At 43.7% G+C, this 18,108-nt stretch overlaps 1 protein-coding gene across 1 annotated transcript in view; it reads right to left on the reverse strand.

Moving 5' to 3' along the window:
* Positions 1-250: 250 nt before the first annotated feature.
* nt5c2b (5'-nucleotidase, cytosolic IIb) overlaps positions 251-18,108 on the reverse strand; it is a gene marked incomplete at its 3' end in the record, with an annotated part of 56,186 nt that continues 38,328 nt past the window's right edge. Inside the window, exons 8-18 of the mRNA XM_084318193.1 lie at positions 17,954-18,047; positions 16,394-16,447; positions 16,035-16,118; positions 14,192-14,233; positions 10,900-11,007; positions 9,517-9,583; positions 7,189-7,359; positions 4,507-4,558; positions 4,149-4,209; positions 3,559-3,735; positions 251-529 (exon numbers count right to left, since the gene is read on the reverse strand). Of these exons, the coding sequence (XP_084174319.1) occupies positions 251-529; positions 3,559-3,735; positions 4,149-4,209; positions 4,507-4,558; positions 7,189-7,359; positions 9,517-9,583; positions 10,900-11,007; positions 14,192-14,233; positions 16,035-16,118; positions 16,394-16,447; positions 17,954-18,047 (1,189 nt within the window). The remainder of the gene's footprint in view (positions 530-3,558; positions 3,736-4,148; positions 4,210-4,506; positions 4,559-7,188; positions 7,360-9,516; positions 9,584-10,899; positions 11,008-14,191; positions 14,234-16,034; positions 16,119-16,393; positions 16,448-17,953; positions 18,048-18,108) is intronic.

An 18,108-nucleotide genomic window follows, 5' to 3' on the forward strand; every position in this document is an offset into this window, starting at 1 on the left:
CTATCATAGCTCTTGGTCCATTATACTTCTCTCCAGATAGTATAAAAGTATTTCAGTTTCTATAGTTTTTCTATACATAAATCTTCTATACATAGCTTTTGTCTTTTACAAGCCCACCCCTCCCCTGAATTCATCTTCATCTCACTCCGAACCACTCCTCCTCTCCTCTTTTGTTTTTCAAGAAGCAATCAAACCCAACTCCACTGGGAAACACACAAAGGCAGGAACCACATATTGGCTCTCTTCTAACTTACTCCTCCTCCTCCTCCTCCTCCTCCTCCTCCTCCTCTTCTTCCTCCTCCTCCTCTTCCTCCTCCTCATCATCATCCTCGTCGTGGCAGTGGGTGATCTCCTGGGGGGTCTGGGGGAACAGGTTCGGGGGCTTGATCTCGCTGATGGAGCGCGTCAGCTGGCTGCGCTTGCACTCCAGGTCCTTGCAGTCACTGCAGTGGGTGCGGTTGCGGGTGGCCAGCGGGGACTCCACGTCGATGTCCACGTGGGTGTGCTCCACCGTCGACTCGTGGGGCATCTGGGAGGGGAGGGATGGGGGGGGGGGGGGGGGGGGGGGTGAACGGAGGACGAGACAAGAGAACAGGTAGGTGAAAACAGGGGACTACCTATGGCTGCAAGATGACAGGGAAACTCTCTTTAAGCTGCATTCACACCATGTGTTTAGCAAAAAGGCATTGTTAGAACAGGGCCTTAAAGGAATTTCCCAACGTTGTTGGAAAGGCGCTTACTAGGGGTGTAACGATGCATCGATTAATCGAAATGCATTGATTCTAATGTGACGATTCAACTGCATCGATTTGAATATGTTAGAATCGATTATAATCGAAATTAATCGAAATAAAATTTAAAAATGTTTGTGTATTGTTTTTATTGACCTATAGTCCATTCATGCTGAGTGAATCAGTTCCCCCAGCCACATTTGTGTATTCAGATTTTTTTGGGGAATTAACAGATAGAAAATGTATCGAAAATGTATCGAATCAAATCGAATCGTGGTCTAATGAAGAGATTTCATGATGCATTGAATCGTTGCCTGAATAATCGTAATAGAAATTAATCGGTGTGAGGTCGCATCGTTACACCCCTAGCGATTACCATCTTCTACAGAGTCAGAAAAGAAGATAGATACCAATTTCCTCTCTGTGTGTTCAGTAGAAAGCTATCTACCGCTCGTGCTCTGCGCTCACAAAATGCGGGGCTTCTATCGATTCCTAGGGTTAAAAAGAAATTTGCCGGCCACAGAGCCTTTGTCTACCGTGCTCCCTACCTGTGGAACAAATTACCTGCCGTCGTCAGGGGCGCCTGCTCCGTCGAAGCTTTTAAATCCTTGCTTAAGACCCATCTTTTCTCTCTCTCCTTCAACCTACCCTTAAACCTGGTCGGGGACTGACCCTTAGATTAATCTGTCTAGTTTAATTAGGATGTCCATTTGCTCCCATGTCTGCTTCTCTGCAGACATGGGACAATTTTTTTACCTCTGTCTCTGTCTCAACTGGTCCCATGGAACAGCTTCATACCGCCTCCTGTCTGGCCTGCAGTGCTGAACCTTACCTGCTCTGCCCTGACCAATTCTGAGTGGTTTCTCCTGCCCCCCCGGGGCATAATGGCCCTGAACCATCGTCTTGTATCTCATCCTGTATACATACGCTTGCAGTAGTTCTTAGTTCTATCTATTACTTAATTTCACAACTTTCTTACTGTACACTTACTGTACACTACAAGCATGGGAACCCTCTACACCCTGTCCCCATCTCCCCATCTCTATGAGTGGTTGTCTCGTAGTGTTGACCAAGGTGGTGGATGTCTCGGGTGTTGGCCAAGATTGCAGTGACTGTTCTACCCCCACACTGGTTATGTGCACCACCGAGGCCATGGATCAGCTTCATACCGTCTTCTGTCCATGCTGGGTTAAGTACTTCTATTCTATTCACATATTATGCTTACTATATATCTATTCTATTCACATTATGCTTACCACATCTACCGTACTTTTCGGACTATAAGCCGCGGCTTTTTTCCCCATTTTTCGACCCTGCGGCTTATATAACGGTGCGGCTTATATGTGGACAAAACCCGAAAATCGAAATATTGCTTTTTTTTACTGCATTGAAATGTTATTTATCTGTTCCCTTATTTGCTAAACTTAATACAACTTGTAAATGAGTTAATGTTATTTGTCCGACAGTATTGTGTCCCAATGGGAGTCATTCTCTGTAGAGGTGGGAACTTAAAGCTCAATATAAGAACGGCCATGCACCACCACTCACAGAATCGAGAAAGAGCAATCAATCTGTCAATCCTTTCCGTGTCCGGGCCGGGTGAGGTTTCCCGTGTTGAGTCAAATTAAGCCGCAGGCTCCACTCCTTACATATGGTAATTAAACATTAAAACACATGCGGCTTATAGTCCAGTGCGGCTTATATATGTACACATCATTCAATTTAGCTGCTGCGGCTTATAGTCAGGTGCGGCTTATAGTGCGAAAAGTACGGTATTGTCCGCCCATCACAATCACGCAAACTGTCTAACACCTGTCCCGTCTCCCTGTGAGTTCAGTTGCTATTGCATGCACTTTGTGTTTCATTACACGTATGTGTGCATGCTTAGCAACTATTTCGCCGGTTTTATTGCAACACTACTATCACCTATCACTATCACATCTAAGAAGGGAGATCCCCCCTTGAACGGCCCTTCTAAGGTTTCTCTCCTCCACATTGCCCGTGGTGCATTTTTTCCTATTGCTAGGTTTTAGGGTATGTCTGAGAGTGTTGCATACATAATTTGATTTATTTTACATTTCTTGGACTTAATGGTGTTTTTGCTTTGTTCTTGATTTATTGTGATATTTCTTCTTGACTTGTTTAAAGAAGACGTGTCCAGCCCATGGGGACATTAACGTGTGTTGTCGGGCCTTACAAATACATTTGATTTGATTTTGCTGCAAGCTAGCCTAGCTTAGCACATTAGAATATAATCAGATATGGACCACTAGCCTAGCTTAAAGGCTCTCAGAGGTGTTTGGCCAACAGCTAGGCTAGCTGGTCCATTCATTTGACTGACTCTGGAGAAGACGGTAAGCACATTTCCCATAATGTCGCCGTGTTCCTTTAAAGAGCTGGATTCTCGTTCTCTTTTCAATAGTCTCAAAGCGACAGCATTAGCAGTGCTTCCAATACGCACCCCTGTTGAAATGGTGCATTTTTATATAGCGCTTTTATCCAAAGCGCTTTACAATTTTGTTCCTCACATTCACCCATTCACTCACACACCGACGGCGGAGGCAACCATGCAAGGTGCCAACCTACACATCGGGAGCAATTTGGGGTTAAGTGTCTTGCTCAAGGACGCATCGACACGCTGCCCGGGAATCGAACCAGGAACCTTCCGACTACCAGACGACTGCTCTACCTCCTGAGCCACTGTCGCCCCTTGAGTGTTGCTAGCTAAAAAAGAAGAGGTGATCAGTGGACACAGGGCCCGTGACATCTTTGAGTGGGTCACGTTAGCCGGCAGGTATTCTACGAGAGAGAGAGACGCCCTACTGACCAGAACGTGAGCGGCTCTGAAGAGGTAGCTGAAGGGGTAGTACAGCAGGTTGATGAAGGAGGCGGCGTACAGGTCGGCGTAGCGCATCACCTGCGAGGCAAACAGGGTCTGTCTGGAGCCGCTGCGGAACAGGCTGCCCATCATGCCGTAGCACATGTCCATGTCATGTGTCACTTTCTGCACAGGAGGAGAAGAGGAGAGACAGGAACTTGACCTACTGACCACAGACCAAAGAAAGAGTGGCTTTGGTCTGAAGATATTAAAATATGGCATGCAGGCATACTTACTCTTTGAGCAGAGGGAATTCAATGCGGTAAGACTTTAGGTTAGTAGGTATATTTTCTACCTGTCGATTTGATCATTGTCAATAATTGCCATTCACTACAAGGTATTACGCATTTAATAGTGTTCTTTAGAGATATGAAATTGATTGCTGCGACCATCAAAGAGAGATAGGTTTCGCCATGACCGCTTAGCTGATACACAACTGGGGGGTTTAAAAGAGAGTTAATGTAAAGACTTGGGGGGTGGCACACGTGTATCTGTTCACTCAGCGTTGCCACGGAGACAGTCGAGTTAAAGGTGTCTACCTTGACTCTTCTCTGTATAGCGCTGATGTCTGGTCTCTCATTACTGCTGCTGTCAAGATGCCTAGAGAAGTTGAAAAGAGGAAGAGTGGGGGGGGGGGGGGGGGGGTTAAAAGGTATGAGGAAAGGGCAGTGACCGCTGGGGGGGGGGGGGTCAGGGTGCTGTGCCAGGTTATGAATAGGCCTCTGTGAACCCTATAATCCCAGTTTATCAGTCTGCCTGTTGGACTTTACCCCCATCCACGTGCTTAGACACACACACACACACACAGACACACACACACCACGCACACACGCGCGGCCAGCTGCTGATGTTTAGAGCAAGAGTGTGGAGGTTATGAGGATGGAGGGAGGGACTCACTTGTAGAGCTCTGCCAAGAAAATATCCAGGCCCTGTAGTTCCTCGAATAACGCTGGAAAAGAGAAGGAAGGTGATGAGAATCTATGTCTCTCGCTCTCGCTCTCTCTCTCGCCTCAACCCACTGGCATGACTTATTAGTGAGGTTGACAAGCCAGTTACAAGACAGTTTTATTGCAACCGATGATGGATGACTCATATCTTTATTCCATGTGTGTCTGTCAGTGTCTTTCTTTACTAGAGATCATTAAAACTGTGTGGATCAAAGTTGACTTCTGTAATGTGGCTGTTAATTGTTTTATATGCAGGCTATTGCCTCCAATAATGTCCCGAACCGTGTGGACTGAAAAGTAGTTTTCAATCGCAGCCGCTAGGAGGTAGTGTTGTGTCGAGCAACACCTCCACCTGAGCTCGGAGCGCTGTTCCTGCCTGACCTCTGGCCTGCATGCGCTGTTGTTATCCTGCCTTGGCTCAGTAGCTGGCTGCAACATAGCATTATCCCGGTGGTAAACCTCAAGACAATTGAATGAAACTTGTCTAGCATGGGATATGTGGACCAGAGTTGTTCTACCATGGCACCATGTGCAAAATATAAAAAGAGAGGATGATGGACCTAGCTAGTCAAATTAGCCTAACATGCCGAGCACAAGTTCGATGCAAGAGTGCTTTTTTACTCGTCACTAGGTATGTTAATAATTTATTGAAGATCGATTGATTAATCGTTAAGGATTTACTTGAACATGTGACATTTACTTGATCTTCTATCAAACAATATGTTACAATGTTGTCCGTCCCTTATTACATTGTAGCCGTCAGTAAAATGGTGTATTTTTAAAGCATGTTTCAATGAACAGATAGAGGGCGCAATATAACTAGCAACCACGTCTGTGTCTGAAAAATAAGCAGGGTAAAAAAAACATGAGCATGGCAACTTGCAAAATTAAGCATGCTATGAGAAGCGTTGATTTTCAGCTGCGACCCACAACGGGCCGATGATGATACACCTGCTTGAGCCAGCGTACCATATCCCATCCTGAGGCACAACCACCTCGCGCATCGAGAAGAGCTACATCGATGCAAAGTTTGGAGTTGCTCGCGCAGCTAGTTAACATTACCGCTGCTCGCAAGGTTGCATTGACAACAGACAGCTGGACTGCCCTGACGACCGAAAGCTATGTTACCGCCACTTGCCACTACATCACAGAGGACTGGCGAGTCACCACTGCGGTGTTGCTAACTAGACGTTTGCTGGGTCGGCATATGGCAGACCACCTTGCATAAAACAGTTAAAAGAAGCCATTTCCCATCCCTGGATAAAAATCTGACTGACTGGTGGAAAGTCAATGCGGGGAGATTCCCCAGGCTGGCAAAGCTGGCAAGCCAGTACCTCTTTATACCCGCGACATCGGTACCATCCGAGCGAGTGTTTTTTAACTGATTGTGACCAGACTGCATGCGCTCCATCTGACAACCGACCGACCATGTCGATATGCGTATTTTCCTCAACAAGAACAAAAAAATCAGGACCATGTGAGTCAGTGGGTATGTACTACTTTGGTATATACTTTTAGGCGAATTTTCTGAAGGGATATTAAGAGGTTAATAAGACATAGATTGAAAAGTATCCGTCCGATTTGTACAAGTGATCATGTCAGTGATCACTGGAACACCCATGTAGATAGCCTGTGTAGCAGACTACAACAACGACTGCACTTTCAAAAATGTATGTTACTTTTCTACCAATCTGTATTAGAGAGTCTCATCAGATACGGTATTACAGCTTGGTTTGGTAACCTGTCTGTACAATTAAAGTCCAAACTGGTCCGTCTGATGCAGACTGCATGGAAGATCATAGGGGTGAAAGGTCAACCATCCCTGCAGTCTATTTTTGAACAGGCTACTCTAAGGCAAGCCAATAGAATAGTCTCGGACCCCTCCCATGTCTTACATGCCGAGTATGAGCTACTGCCCTCTGGGAGGAGGTTTAGAGTTCCACGCTCTAGACTAAATAGGTTTAAAAACTCCTTTATTCCGATCTCAGTTAAACTTTTAAATAGTGCCAGATAAAGGGCAACTATCGAATAACGGATATTTGGTTGTTATATTATCGTGTATACTATAATATTATAATATTAATATTATATTATTTGTGTATACTATTCTAATGTGGTGTTGCCAGACATCCTGCTGTGCAGGTACTTTACTGTATCTTTTATACTGTGTATTGTTTGGACTCAGTTGTGTTGTGTCATGTCTGTATGTATGTAGTGGGTGTAAGTCCAAGACAAATTTCCCAGCTGATGGGACAATAAAGTGACTCTTGACTTGACTATTGTATCATTACATATCATGTAAAAAAATATATAATAATCCACAAGGCCCCAACAAGACCCCAAACTCTGTGCCTGGTCACATTTAATGGGTGTAATTGTGACTGTGTGTATGTGTGTATGTGTGTATGTGTGTATGTGTGTGTGTGTGTATATATATGTGTGTATGTGTGTATGTGTGTGTGTGTGTGTATATATATGTGTGTGTGTGTGTGTGTGTGTGTGTGTGTGTGTGTGTGTGTGTGTGTGTGTGTGGTGTGTGGTGTGTGGTGTGTGTGTGTGTGTGTGTGTGTGTGTGTGTGTGTGTGTGTGTGTGTGTGTGTGTGTGTGTGTGTGTGTGTGTGTGTGGCCTCACAGCTCTTGTCGGTCCAGACATGTAGCTCCTGGGCCAGCTCAGGAATGACCAGGAACGTCCTCCAACCTTGGCGCTTCTTGGACTTGAGGATGTCTCCGAAGATATGGTCCCCGATGTAAACAATGTCCTTCCCCTTGGCCCCCAGCAGGTCACACACTATGTCTGATGAACCTGGAGGGACGGGACAGGGATGGGAGAGGGACGGGAGAGGGACAGACACTCCTGTTTACATGCAGGAAGAATTCCAGGCTGCCTTAACCAGGACACTCACACCTTTTTTTTTTAATATACTTTCTTTCTTTATACTTTTTACACATGTATACATGTTGGATATTAATAACTTTTTTCACATTTGAGCCCATCCTCACCTTCTCACCTGGTCTTTCCTTACTTTTCCCCCCTATAGCCTAAAACGACCTCGTTAATAAGCAGATCATCTGATTAGAAAAAAAATATATATAAAAAAAATGAAATACTAGTCATAGTGATGGAACTGCAGAATATACCAGTGAAATAAATAGTTGGCTCAGTGGTCGACGGCTGACCCCAACCCTACCTGGCCCACTTGGATATTAAAGGGGTCACTGGGGTGTGTAAACATGTCACTCAGTTCACTATTGGTTTTCACTGGCTGTGTAAACGCAGCCCGGCGCAGAGGGGTCACGGCTACATGCAGAGGTCAACAACCTCTCATTCCTGCAGAGATGACTCGTCATTCTATTTCTAGCTCAGGTATCCACATCGCAATCTGACAATTTGCCAAGTGCTCCGCAACATACAGCACAATGCATTAGTCTTGGTGCTGCTCACACAAAGAAGACCAAAACAACACCTACAATAATATTAAAATAAATATATATTTGTAATGAATTAAGAATTAAGAATATAAAAAAAGTGGAATAATAGGAGCATAATACATAGCATACAGAATATTTGCAGGGGTAGAAAGAATACATTTGCAGTGCAGGATATACAGAGTTTATACACATTATTTGTAAGAGTCTTAAATGGGTAAATCCTCTGGGTCTGTTCTGCCGTCGTTCTTCTAAATTGAGTGAGGGCAGAGCTATGCGTCATTATGACATATTGGACGTTCGTTGCAGATTACAAACGAAGCTCTGACTATTTGCTCTCACAAAAACACATTAAAAAATCAGGAGTACCGTAGGCAGTGAGGTCTAACGTTCTGTCGTAATGTGATCACAATGGCAGCTCTGCTGCTTCTGCGTTAAACTCACCATGCAACTCTGAAATGTATGATATAAGCTAATATAAAGCTATTGAATAATTTTACAAGTACCTTAGGAGCTCAACAGAGCATTTGTTTACATTTATAACCCAACACGTGTAACGTTATTGACAAAAGTCACTTAGCGCTACGATTATTCTTGTCAGCCTACCTGTCCGATGCAAAGACATTAAACCCCACTCTAACAGCTAGCCACAACTTTAGCATATCCTTCCGTATCAATAGTAATAATTAACGTTACACTACCTTAACTCTGACTGCACTGCAGCAGCTCTCTCCACTCATGGAACGTCAGATATTTTGAGAAGAAAAGTGTTTTGTACAGTGTGATCAATAGAACAGCCAGATTGTCTCAAGTGTTTGGGTCCATGAGTCATGACCATGTAGCACAAGCTAGCCACAACTTGTGTCAATGATCCCTCAATACCAAAAGGCGCAAAGAAAGCAACATGTTGTTGGCACAATTCCGAACCATTGTTTCTGTTCTTGTTATCTGATTATCGGATTCCAACCTAACAAACGTTTAGTGGTTAACGTTACTCCATAGAGACCTTATTTGTTTTCCTGGCTCATCACACACACACACACACACACACATACACATATCCTGTGCATCCATCCAGCTGCTCAGCAAGTGTGAACGCACATCGCAAAGTGTGTCCTGTGTTGACATTTACATTTCCATTTTGTCATTTATCTGACGCTTTTATCCAAAGCGACTTACAAGTTCTGTAAGACAAGTCATCAGGAAGGGCATAACTCAAATCAGCTGAATAACAATGAATGTTCATCAAAGTGTTGAGTGCTACAGTGTAGGTTAGTATATTAGGACAAGTGCATGACAGTAAGGTTAGTTAGGTTTATTTCTTTTAGATATTGGTTGAAGATATTAGTTTCGACGGCGAAAGATTGGATGGGTTTCGGCTGTCCTAACTGTGGTGGGAAGTTCGTTCCACCATTGTGGGGCAAGGACAGAGTGTTGTTGCCAAAGTAATCTGTTGTATTAGCAAACAAACATGTGGATTCAACCTCGTGGAGCCCAGTTGTTGTTGTATGTGCAAACAGGGAATAAGTCTTACCTCCAGAGTAGACTATGCCGTGCTGCAGGGGGCCCGTGTAGGTTCCTATCTTCAGACGGCCCGATATCTGCCAGAGCGAGAACACAACTTTAAATGTCTTTTTGTCTTTAGTACTTTTCACCAAGTCTAAGGGGATGTGGTAGTTTGGATTATTTGACATAAAGTGGTTTGAAATACTTGCCAGTAGTGTAATCAATACATACATACATGACTTACAACAGAAAACAACAGTCCTTTTATATTTCCCATGCTCGATTCTTCTCTCACAGATCATGGAACACTCTTCTTCTTCTTTTTTTTTTTTTATCAACTTTTTTCTCCCATTTTCTATTTTTCTCCCATCCCAATTTCGTATAGTCCAATTCTACCCTCCCCTGTCTCGAACACTGTTAGGCCATGCCTCCCACTGGTCGGCTGCAATGTGGACGAAGCCTTGCATCACGTGTCCCCTCCGGTACTCGAGGAAGTAGCCGTCGCATCTTTTCACCTGTACAGCGCGATCTCTCAGTGGCGAGGAGTAACGCGTGGGAGGCTCACGCTGCCCCCGATACTTCCTGATTCTGCTGTACAGGCGCACCAACCGACCTTTGGGAGTCGCTGTCCACAACGTCCGATCCCCACCCCCTAACACTGCCAATTGTATTAGTATGAACGACCGGCTCGATCCCAGCATCTCCTGCATTAGTGGCGAGCGCCTTGCCCACTGCGCCACTTAGCCGCTCATGAACACTTTTCTTCTTGAAGAACGCCAGGCTATCATTATGCACTGGGACTATCTAGCTAGCTAGTTCCAAGATATATCGATTTGAAAGAAGAACCAAGCATCGGAAATACATGAGGAATGTTGTACTCTGTTGAGGATGGTTTCAAAAAAAAACTTTGCATCTTTTTTTTTTTTTACCAGACCTCATGTGCTAAAGGGGTAAACTAGCCCATTAAAAGGCCAGCTTCACAGACATAGATTTCCCCACCAAAAGGAGATTTATAATGAATCCATTTATAAAAAAGAAAGGTTTTAGTCCCCAAGAACTTCTGAACTTCATTCATGTCTTAGAAACTGGCCTCGAGACACAAGACTTAAGGTGAAAGGCAACTAGTTTACAGAATATCAATCCCTCCTTTGTCTCTTCAGACAAAAAGACTTGTCTCTGTCCTGGCGTTCGATGCCGTTCTTCCTCTTTACATTCTGTGACATTATCGGCGTTACATAATTGCTTCCCAGTGTTGCCATCTGTCCCGTCACTCATGCCTCATGGCACTTTAAAGAGGCTCTACTTTAAAGAGGTTATTTCCTTCTTGGCAGACCAGACCAGCTGCACGTGGCTTCACTGTGTAGAATGGCGTCTCTGTTTAAACAGTGTAAAAAGGTGTGTTTCCACTCACCGCGTCGACCTGCCGGAGCACCGTGCCCTCGCCGAAGAACAGAGGCTTCCTGGCGTCCACCAGGATCAGGTCGAAGTAGGACTGCCACGGCCGGTGGGGGGTGCCGTGCTACACCGTGCACACACACGGCGCACACACACACACACACACGCACACGCATGCATACACACACGCACACACACACACACACAGGGAAAGATGATGTCAGTACACTTGCAATAGTTCAGCGTGTGTCTCCATCAGTGGGACTGGGAATGTAAAAGCACATGCAGTTAACCCTTTCACTACCAAAGGGTTAACCCTTTCACTGCGACAATACATGTTTAACCCTTTCACTACCATGCAACAAAGGGTTAACCCCTTTCACAACCTCACTACGGAAGGTTAACCGTCTGTAGTGTGGTAGTGAAAGGGTTAACCTTCTGTAGTGTGGTAGTGAAAGGGTTAAAAGGGATACTTGGGGACATTTTGAGTTGTAGCTATTTTCTCTCCACCTGTCATGTTGGAGGAAGACGTTTTTAACTTTTACAAGTCCTTTCGTTTCACTAAAATTGCACGTCAAGCGTTAACATTCCTCACTGAAGCCAAGGGGCGCTACGAGCAGTGTGGCTGCAGCTAGCCGTGTCCCATCGTTTCAATAGGGAGGTGTAGTGGTTATGTCATTTTCGTTTTTTCCTGTTCCACCCTCTGTTCCACTTAATGTATTTCCCCATTGACCATTTCTAAATTGTCTCGTTTTAGATAAATAAAGCATTAATGTTGGCATGGTGTACCTTTCTGTGCGTATTTATCCACAATCTATAGCTTAACATGAAAATATTCGCAATTAATCGTAAAGGTAGCAAAATAACAACGTTTATGTTTTCGTTCGCTGGGAAACTATCAAACTACACTGCTATTTGGCGCTGCTGACTGACGTCACCACAGCGTAGACGCCTGGCTTTAGTCACAGACCTAGGATCAGATTTCCCTTACATTCGGTAAGCTTAACAATTCGTACAATGGGAAAATAAGTTAAATAACTGACCCTGAATCTGTGGCTAATATCTCTCTGGTGATCATATCCATTTATCAGATGAAGCCAAACACCATTTCTAAAAGCAACAACCACGTTATCATTATTTGTATTCACTGCATATTAAATCACTGTAAATACTAATGTAAATCATTGTTTCGTTGTACATACTGTGTATAGTTTAGAATAGAATAGAATAGAATAGATCTTTATTGTCATTGTTACAGTTGTTACAACGAAATTAAAAAATGCAACCCTAGGTGCTAGTAAAATAAGAATAAAAACAGTCCTGAACACAGTGTTAAATATAAAAACAGGGTGGGGTGTAAATAACATTAATAAAACAGGGGGGTATAAAATATAATTGCACTATCTCTTAATGTTGTGTGTGTGTGTGCGTGTAACAATAACGTTATTGTTTTTACGGTGGGCTCTACATGCCCCAATTTAAAATGGTTATCTTGTCATCACTGTAAATGAGGGAAACCTCAGTGCTTTCACGAGTATAAATAAAGGTTTGAAATGAAATCTCCTCTTTGTATACTTTTTAGAGAATATGCTATACAGCGTTATATATATCGTTCTTATTTACTTTTGTCCTCACAGACAAAGTAGTCTGCCAGGGAACTTATGGACACGACAGTAGTAGTTATAAGGTTTTTGAGCTTGTAACGTTAGTTAGCTATCGTGGCATCAGCCGGCCGTGACGTGTAGCTAGCTAGCTAGCTTGCTAGCCGGCATGATGCATGCAGTGCACAGGTCTGAGAAGAGGACCTGCACATTTTACTCTGCCCCGAAATGCCTCTACATGCCCCGATTTAAAATGGTTAACGAAAGTAGACATTGCTAACGTCTAGTATGTTTAGCGAGGTAACGTTAACGTTATCTAGCTAGCTAGCTTGCTGGCCATGACGTGGTTCAGGCGACAGCACTGAACAGGCTGCCTAGTGAACAACAGGCTGCCTACTGGTAATTGTAGTTCTTTTTTTACAACAAATTAAAAACCTTATAACTACCTTTATTTCAACCAAAAATGCTTAAACAATAATGTTAGTGGTAGAAGGGAACTCATTTTGTGCAAAAATGGAAAGCTTGACAATGTCCATGCGGCAGAATTGTTACAATAGCCGATAATCCATTTTCCCAATGATGAATCTCTATACGGGTGGAACAACCAGTGACGTCAGACTACACCTCCGTATAGGAAATGCTGATAATGCTAACATGCCATTTCTGGGAGACATAAAAGGACAAATATAGCCCTTTCAATTGAACCCTTTCACTACCACACTACCAAGGGGTTAACCCTTTCACTGCGACAATACAGAAGGTTAACCCTTTCACTGCCACACAACAAAGGGTTAACCCTTTCACCACCACACTGCAGCCGGTTAACCCTTTCACTGCCACACAACAGACGGTTGACAGTCTGTAGTGTGGTAGTGAAAGGGTTAACCTTCTTTAGTGTGGTGGTGAAACCGTCTGTAGTGTGGTAGTGAAAGGGTTAACATGAGTCTGGTGAAGAAAAAGAACCCACTAAGATTTTTTAAATGACCAAGTATCGTTTCTGAAAGGGATAGTTCGGATTTTTTTCCGACTCATCAATGATGATGTTGATCAGTAGAGTCCTTTCTCAGAAATCTACTTTGTGCGAACACTGTGATGGAGTCAATTTCAGTGAGCTTCAGTCACCTTGTACAGACAGGGAGTTTGACTCCATTGACTTTGACTTTGATTAGTTTGTGGCTAACTAGCCAGAGCTAGTACTGTATGAGGAACTGCATGGATTTTGCTGCTGAGAAAGGAATCTACCCTACAACATCATTGTTAAGTAGAAAATAGGGATAGGGTTCCAAAAATAATAACTATCCCTTTAAAAAAAGGTGCAGTATGTAGTTTTGGAGGATACGTCTTCAGTTCACAAGTTGTGGAAAATTCTATGGTATATGAAAATATACATTACAATAATGTATGCTCAGGGGAAAACTGGGCCCCTGGTACACCGAAAGGTTACCATTTCACTGTTGCCGTTTACAATTACAGGGCCAGAGATTCTGTTTACAAATAATATGTATTATTCAAAGAAGTATCTGCTAGGCTTCTGTTTGATTTACAGTGCTTCAAGATTATTCAATGAGAAACTAACTGAAAGATTTACATTGTAGTTGCAGGCTCTGCCATTGTGAACAAGTATCTCTCTTAAAACGACACAGTGCACCTTTAAGTGTGATCATGTTGAATAAGTACAGATATCAGAAGGGACAGCCTCTGTGTTACCTTTGGGCCATGAAGGAAGTCAAACAGGTAGGTCATGATTTTCTGTGGGAAGAACAGCAGATAGTTGAGTTGTGTGTCATTCGGCCAGGCCACATTGATTCAACAGCATATAATACCTCTGGGTTTGGCACCAAAACTAAAACAAATAAACCCTGCCTTCTTCTAGTCACTGCTACATTTCTCGACCTCTGGATGTATCTCTGAAGCTGTTCTCTATCCGGAGTAGTTCAACTTTAAGGAACACGCCAACTTAAAAAAAAAAAAAAAAAAACAGGGCTTTTGAGGTGATGAAATCACTGCGCCCAGGCAGCAGTGGTTCGGCAAAAAATTGTTCCGAGTATATATCTGCTTAGAAAATTTAAATGCCTATTTTTTTTTTTTATATAAATACACAGGTCACAACATATGTTTACAGGAATGTTTTGGAGTTGTATTTGGAGTGTATTTCGTGACTGTTGGGAACTAGGCTACACTGGCACACCTACTTCCAGTGAATGACGCTAAGCTACATGTACAGTAGGTTAACAGTGCGGCTGTTCCCTAAGCCTAATGCATGCACAGAGAAGAAAAGGGTACACTATGTATCTGCTTGTCTAACTCCAGGGTAAAGCTAATTTCCCAAAAAGTTGTCGTGTTCCTTTAAGCTCTTAACTAAGGTCGCTTTCACATATAGTTTGGTGGACTGACTCGGTGCGATTCGGGGGGTGAAGTTGCAACATTGTTGCATTCTTCATTTGGTTCGGTTTGCTTTCACACTACAATTTGTCAAGTGCAGCAAACTTTCTGAACAATGTCACGCAATCGAAAAGGGTGCTCGTCTATTGGATATATAGAATCCCAAATACAGGCTTCGGGGACAGCTCTACAGCGCACACACACACACACCACATTATTCTGCGAAGCAGCCCAGCCCAGCGCACACACATACACACATACACCACATTATTCTGCGAAGCAGCCCAGCGCACACACATACACACACACACACCACATTATTCTGCGAAGCAGCCCAGCCCAGCGCACACACATACACCACATTATTCTGCAAAGCAGCCCAGCGCACACACATACACACACACCACATTATTCTGTGAAGCAGCCCAGCGCACACATACATACACACCACATTATTCTGCGAAGCAGCCCAGCGCACACATACATACACACCACATTATTCTGCGAAGCAGCCCAGCCCAGCGCACACACATACACACCACATTATTCTGCGAAGCAGCCCAGTGCACACACATTATTCTCATATATTGCTGAAATGCTGACGCAGTTTTTTAACTTTGATGTGACATTGGTCGATTGTTCGATTGAAGCTCATTGCCATCATTCTCTCGCTAAACAACTTGTACACCTCGTTGTTTTTGTGAGTGGCCACAAGCAGCTGTTTAATTAGCTCGTCTGACCATATTTCTATCAGGGCTTTTACCTCCTCATTCTCTGTCTGTCCACGAGACATGATCCACGCATGCTTGTTTTGCAGTGCGCGCCGCAGTGTTTATTTTGTTTCCTTCTACTCAAGATGCACAGTTTATCGGGTCACTTCCTATATTTAATCTTGCATTTGGTCCGATGAGCATTCACACCACAAAAGTACGCACCAGGGTTCACTTGGAAGCGAACCGAGACTTACGTTTTCAGACGGACCAGAGTTCGCTTTTTTGATCCGCACCAGAGTTTGAATGAGCTTTCACACTACCCCAAACCAAGCGGACTATCCGAGGAAACGAACTCTGGTGCATTTAAAGCGGACCAAACAGCTCTGGTGTGAATGCGACCTAAGCTGCCGTTAGTGTAGAACTGTAGATTATCTCAGTCAAGACGGTGTACTCACGTCAGTGTATTGGTAGTCACTGTTGGTGGCCAGGAACACCTTGGCCACTTCATTCATTCGGCTAAGGAGAAGAGGCAGCTTTCCCTATGATGGACAGATTGAATGAATGGAGGAAAGGAGAGAGAGAGAGAGAGAGAGGGAGAGAGAGAGAGAGATAGAGAGAGAGAGAGAGAGAGAGAGAGAGAGAGAGAGGGAGAGAGAGAGGACAGAGACATTTCCTGAGGTTAGAATCGCTCATACAAAAAGACCATTCAGAAACATTTCATGTTCTCTGCCAGTAGTAGATATTTACTGCCACGAACAAGGAAGCACTCATGGCGCCAACGATTTCCACCTCGTTGATGTAACAAGTTACTTACATCTCTCACAACGTACTTCTCCAGGTTCTCTACCGTCTTCTCCTTCAGGGTGCCCTGCGAGACAACAGTCAAAAGACAGAAGAGGTTAAAGAAATATATTCACAATCTAACCTCAGAGTATTCAAACTCTTTAGTTCAGAATGTCATACGTCAAGATATCAAACCTAAGGAACCTTGTTTTATGTCCTTTTTCACACGTTAACACTAAGAGAGATGGTAGATCTCTCTAATGGAGAAAATAATTTCTGTTCAGTGACACCTATTTAACCTCTTAACACTTTCAGTGCCAAAAACAACTTAAGTCGTTTCTGGGCCCCGACCGTTGAGTGCCAAAAACGACTTAAGTCGTTTCTGGGTTGTTTTTCCTTTTTTTCGATATTTTTATTCATTATCCACCCAGGAAGCCTGTTGTTACCATAGGGAATGAGTCTGATGTCGCCAAAGTGCAATACCGGCCGCATTCAGCTAGACAGCGGTATTGAGCATGGCATTGAATAGATGGGGCCCGAAAACAGCGAGGCACTCAAAGTGTTAACGTGCACCAGGTCGTATGCGATCATTGTATATGACCCGGTTGTAGCCAATGAGTGTATGTTTCCAATGAATAAGGGATCTAGGTGAAAGTTGACGAGCGAAAACCAGAAGTGAATCACCTTTAGAATGAATGGCCGTGGACGAGGAAATGGGGAGCTTTTTTTTTGCACACGGTTTACCCGGATCTCCCATTTCTGAACGGGTTTTTATAAAATTTGGACCTGTACTACATATGGGGGGGGGGGGGGGGTATTGCAACCACTACAGAAAAATGTGAGTACACAAGTTAAAGTTAAACTCAAGTTCAGACCTCTGCTATTCTATTTCATTAGCACTAAAAGTGGTTTTCCTTATTTTTTTTGCATTGGTAACTTCAGAATGTTATCTTTCAAAAGAGACCAGGCTCATGCATGTGCTATAAGTATAAAGTATAAAGCTAAGCTTTGCAAAAAAAGGTATGCAGTCCTCAAGTTCAAGTAAAAGAATGGCCACTTTTCTGGGTGCCTGTTAAGAGGTTAAGGGCCAGGACCCAAATGCACCGACTTCCTCTCACCCTGGGATATGGTCACTAGACACTAGACACAGGCTCACGTATTTTGAGGCCCAACCTACAATGTAATAAACACCGACTGGTCTAACCCTATGCTGCTGTTGGACAACATTGTTATTAATACAAACATATACACAACACAAGGATTCAGTGTCCTCTGAGGACTGGGGAGGACATATTCAAACCCATTAACTCCTGAAAACTGTGAAATAAACTGTGAAGTAAATGTATGTGTGCAAAACCGTTTACAGTTTTGGGGTACGTGTAAGATTATGTGCAAAATAAATCAGCATTGTTTTCAGCTTTAATTAAGGCTCACTGAAATGATGGATGAATCTAATGGAGCAGTAATTAAACACACAAGTATTCATTGTCCTCCGATAACATCACTGGTCATCACTTGACGTCAATCCGGGAGTCTCTCTGTAAAAAAGATTACAAGTTAAAATCAAAAGACAGGAAAATCCTCCTTCTACCTTAAAGTGGACCCAGTCCACGGCGTCGCGGACGTCCTGGAACATGCTCTTGAAGGACATGAAGAGGTCTCCGTCCTTAAAGCCCGTCTCGCAGCTGCGGGAGAAGAGGGGGAGCACACACACGACACACAGCCGTCGGACAGGCCTCCGCTTTA

The sequence above is a fragment of the Notolepis coatsorum genome, assembly GCF_963971535.1.
Source record: "Notolepis coatsorum genome assembly, chromosome: 7".
Classification (NCBI taxonomy): domain Eukaryota; kingdom Metazoa; phylum Chordata; class Actinopteri; order Aulopiformes; family Paralepididae; genus Notolepis; species Notolepis coatsorum.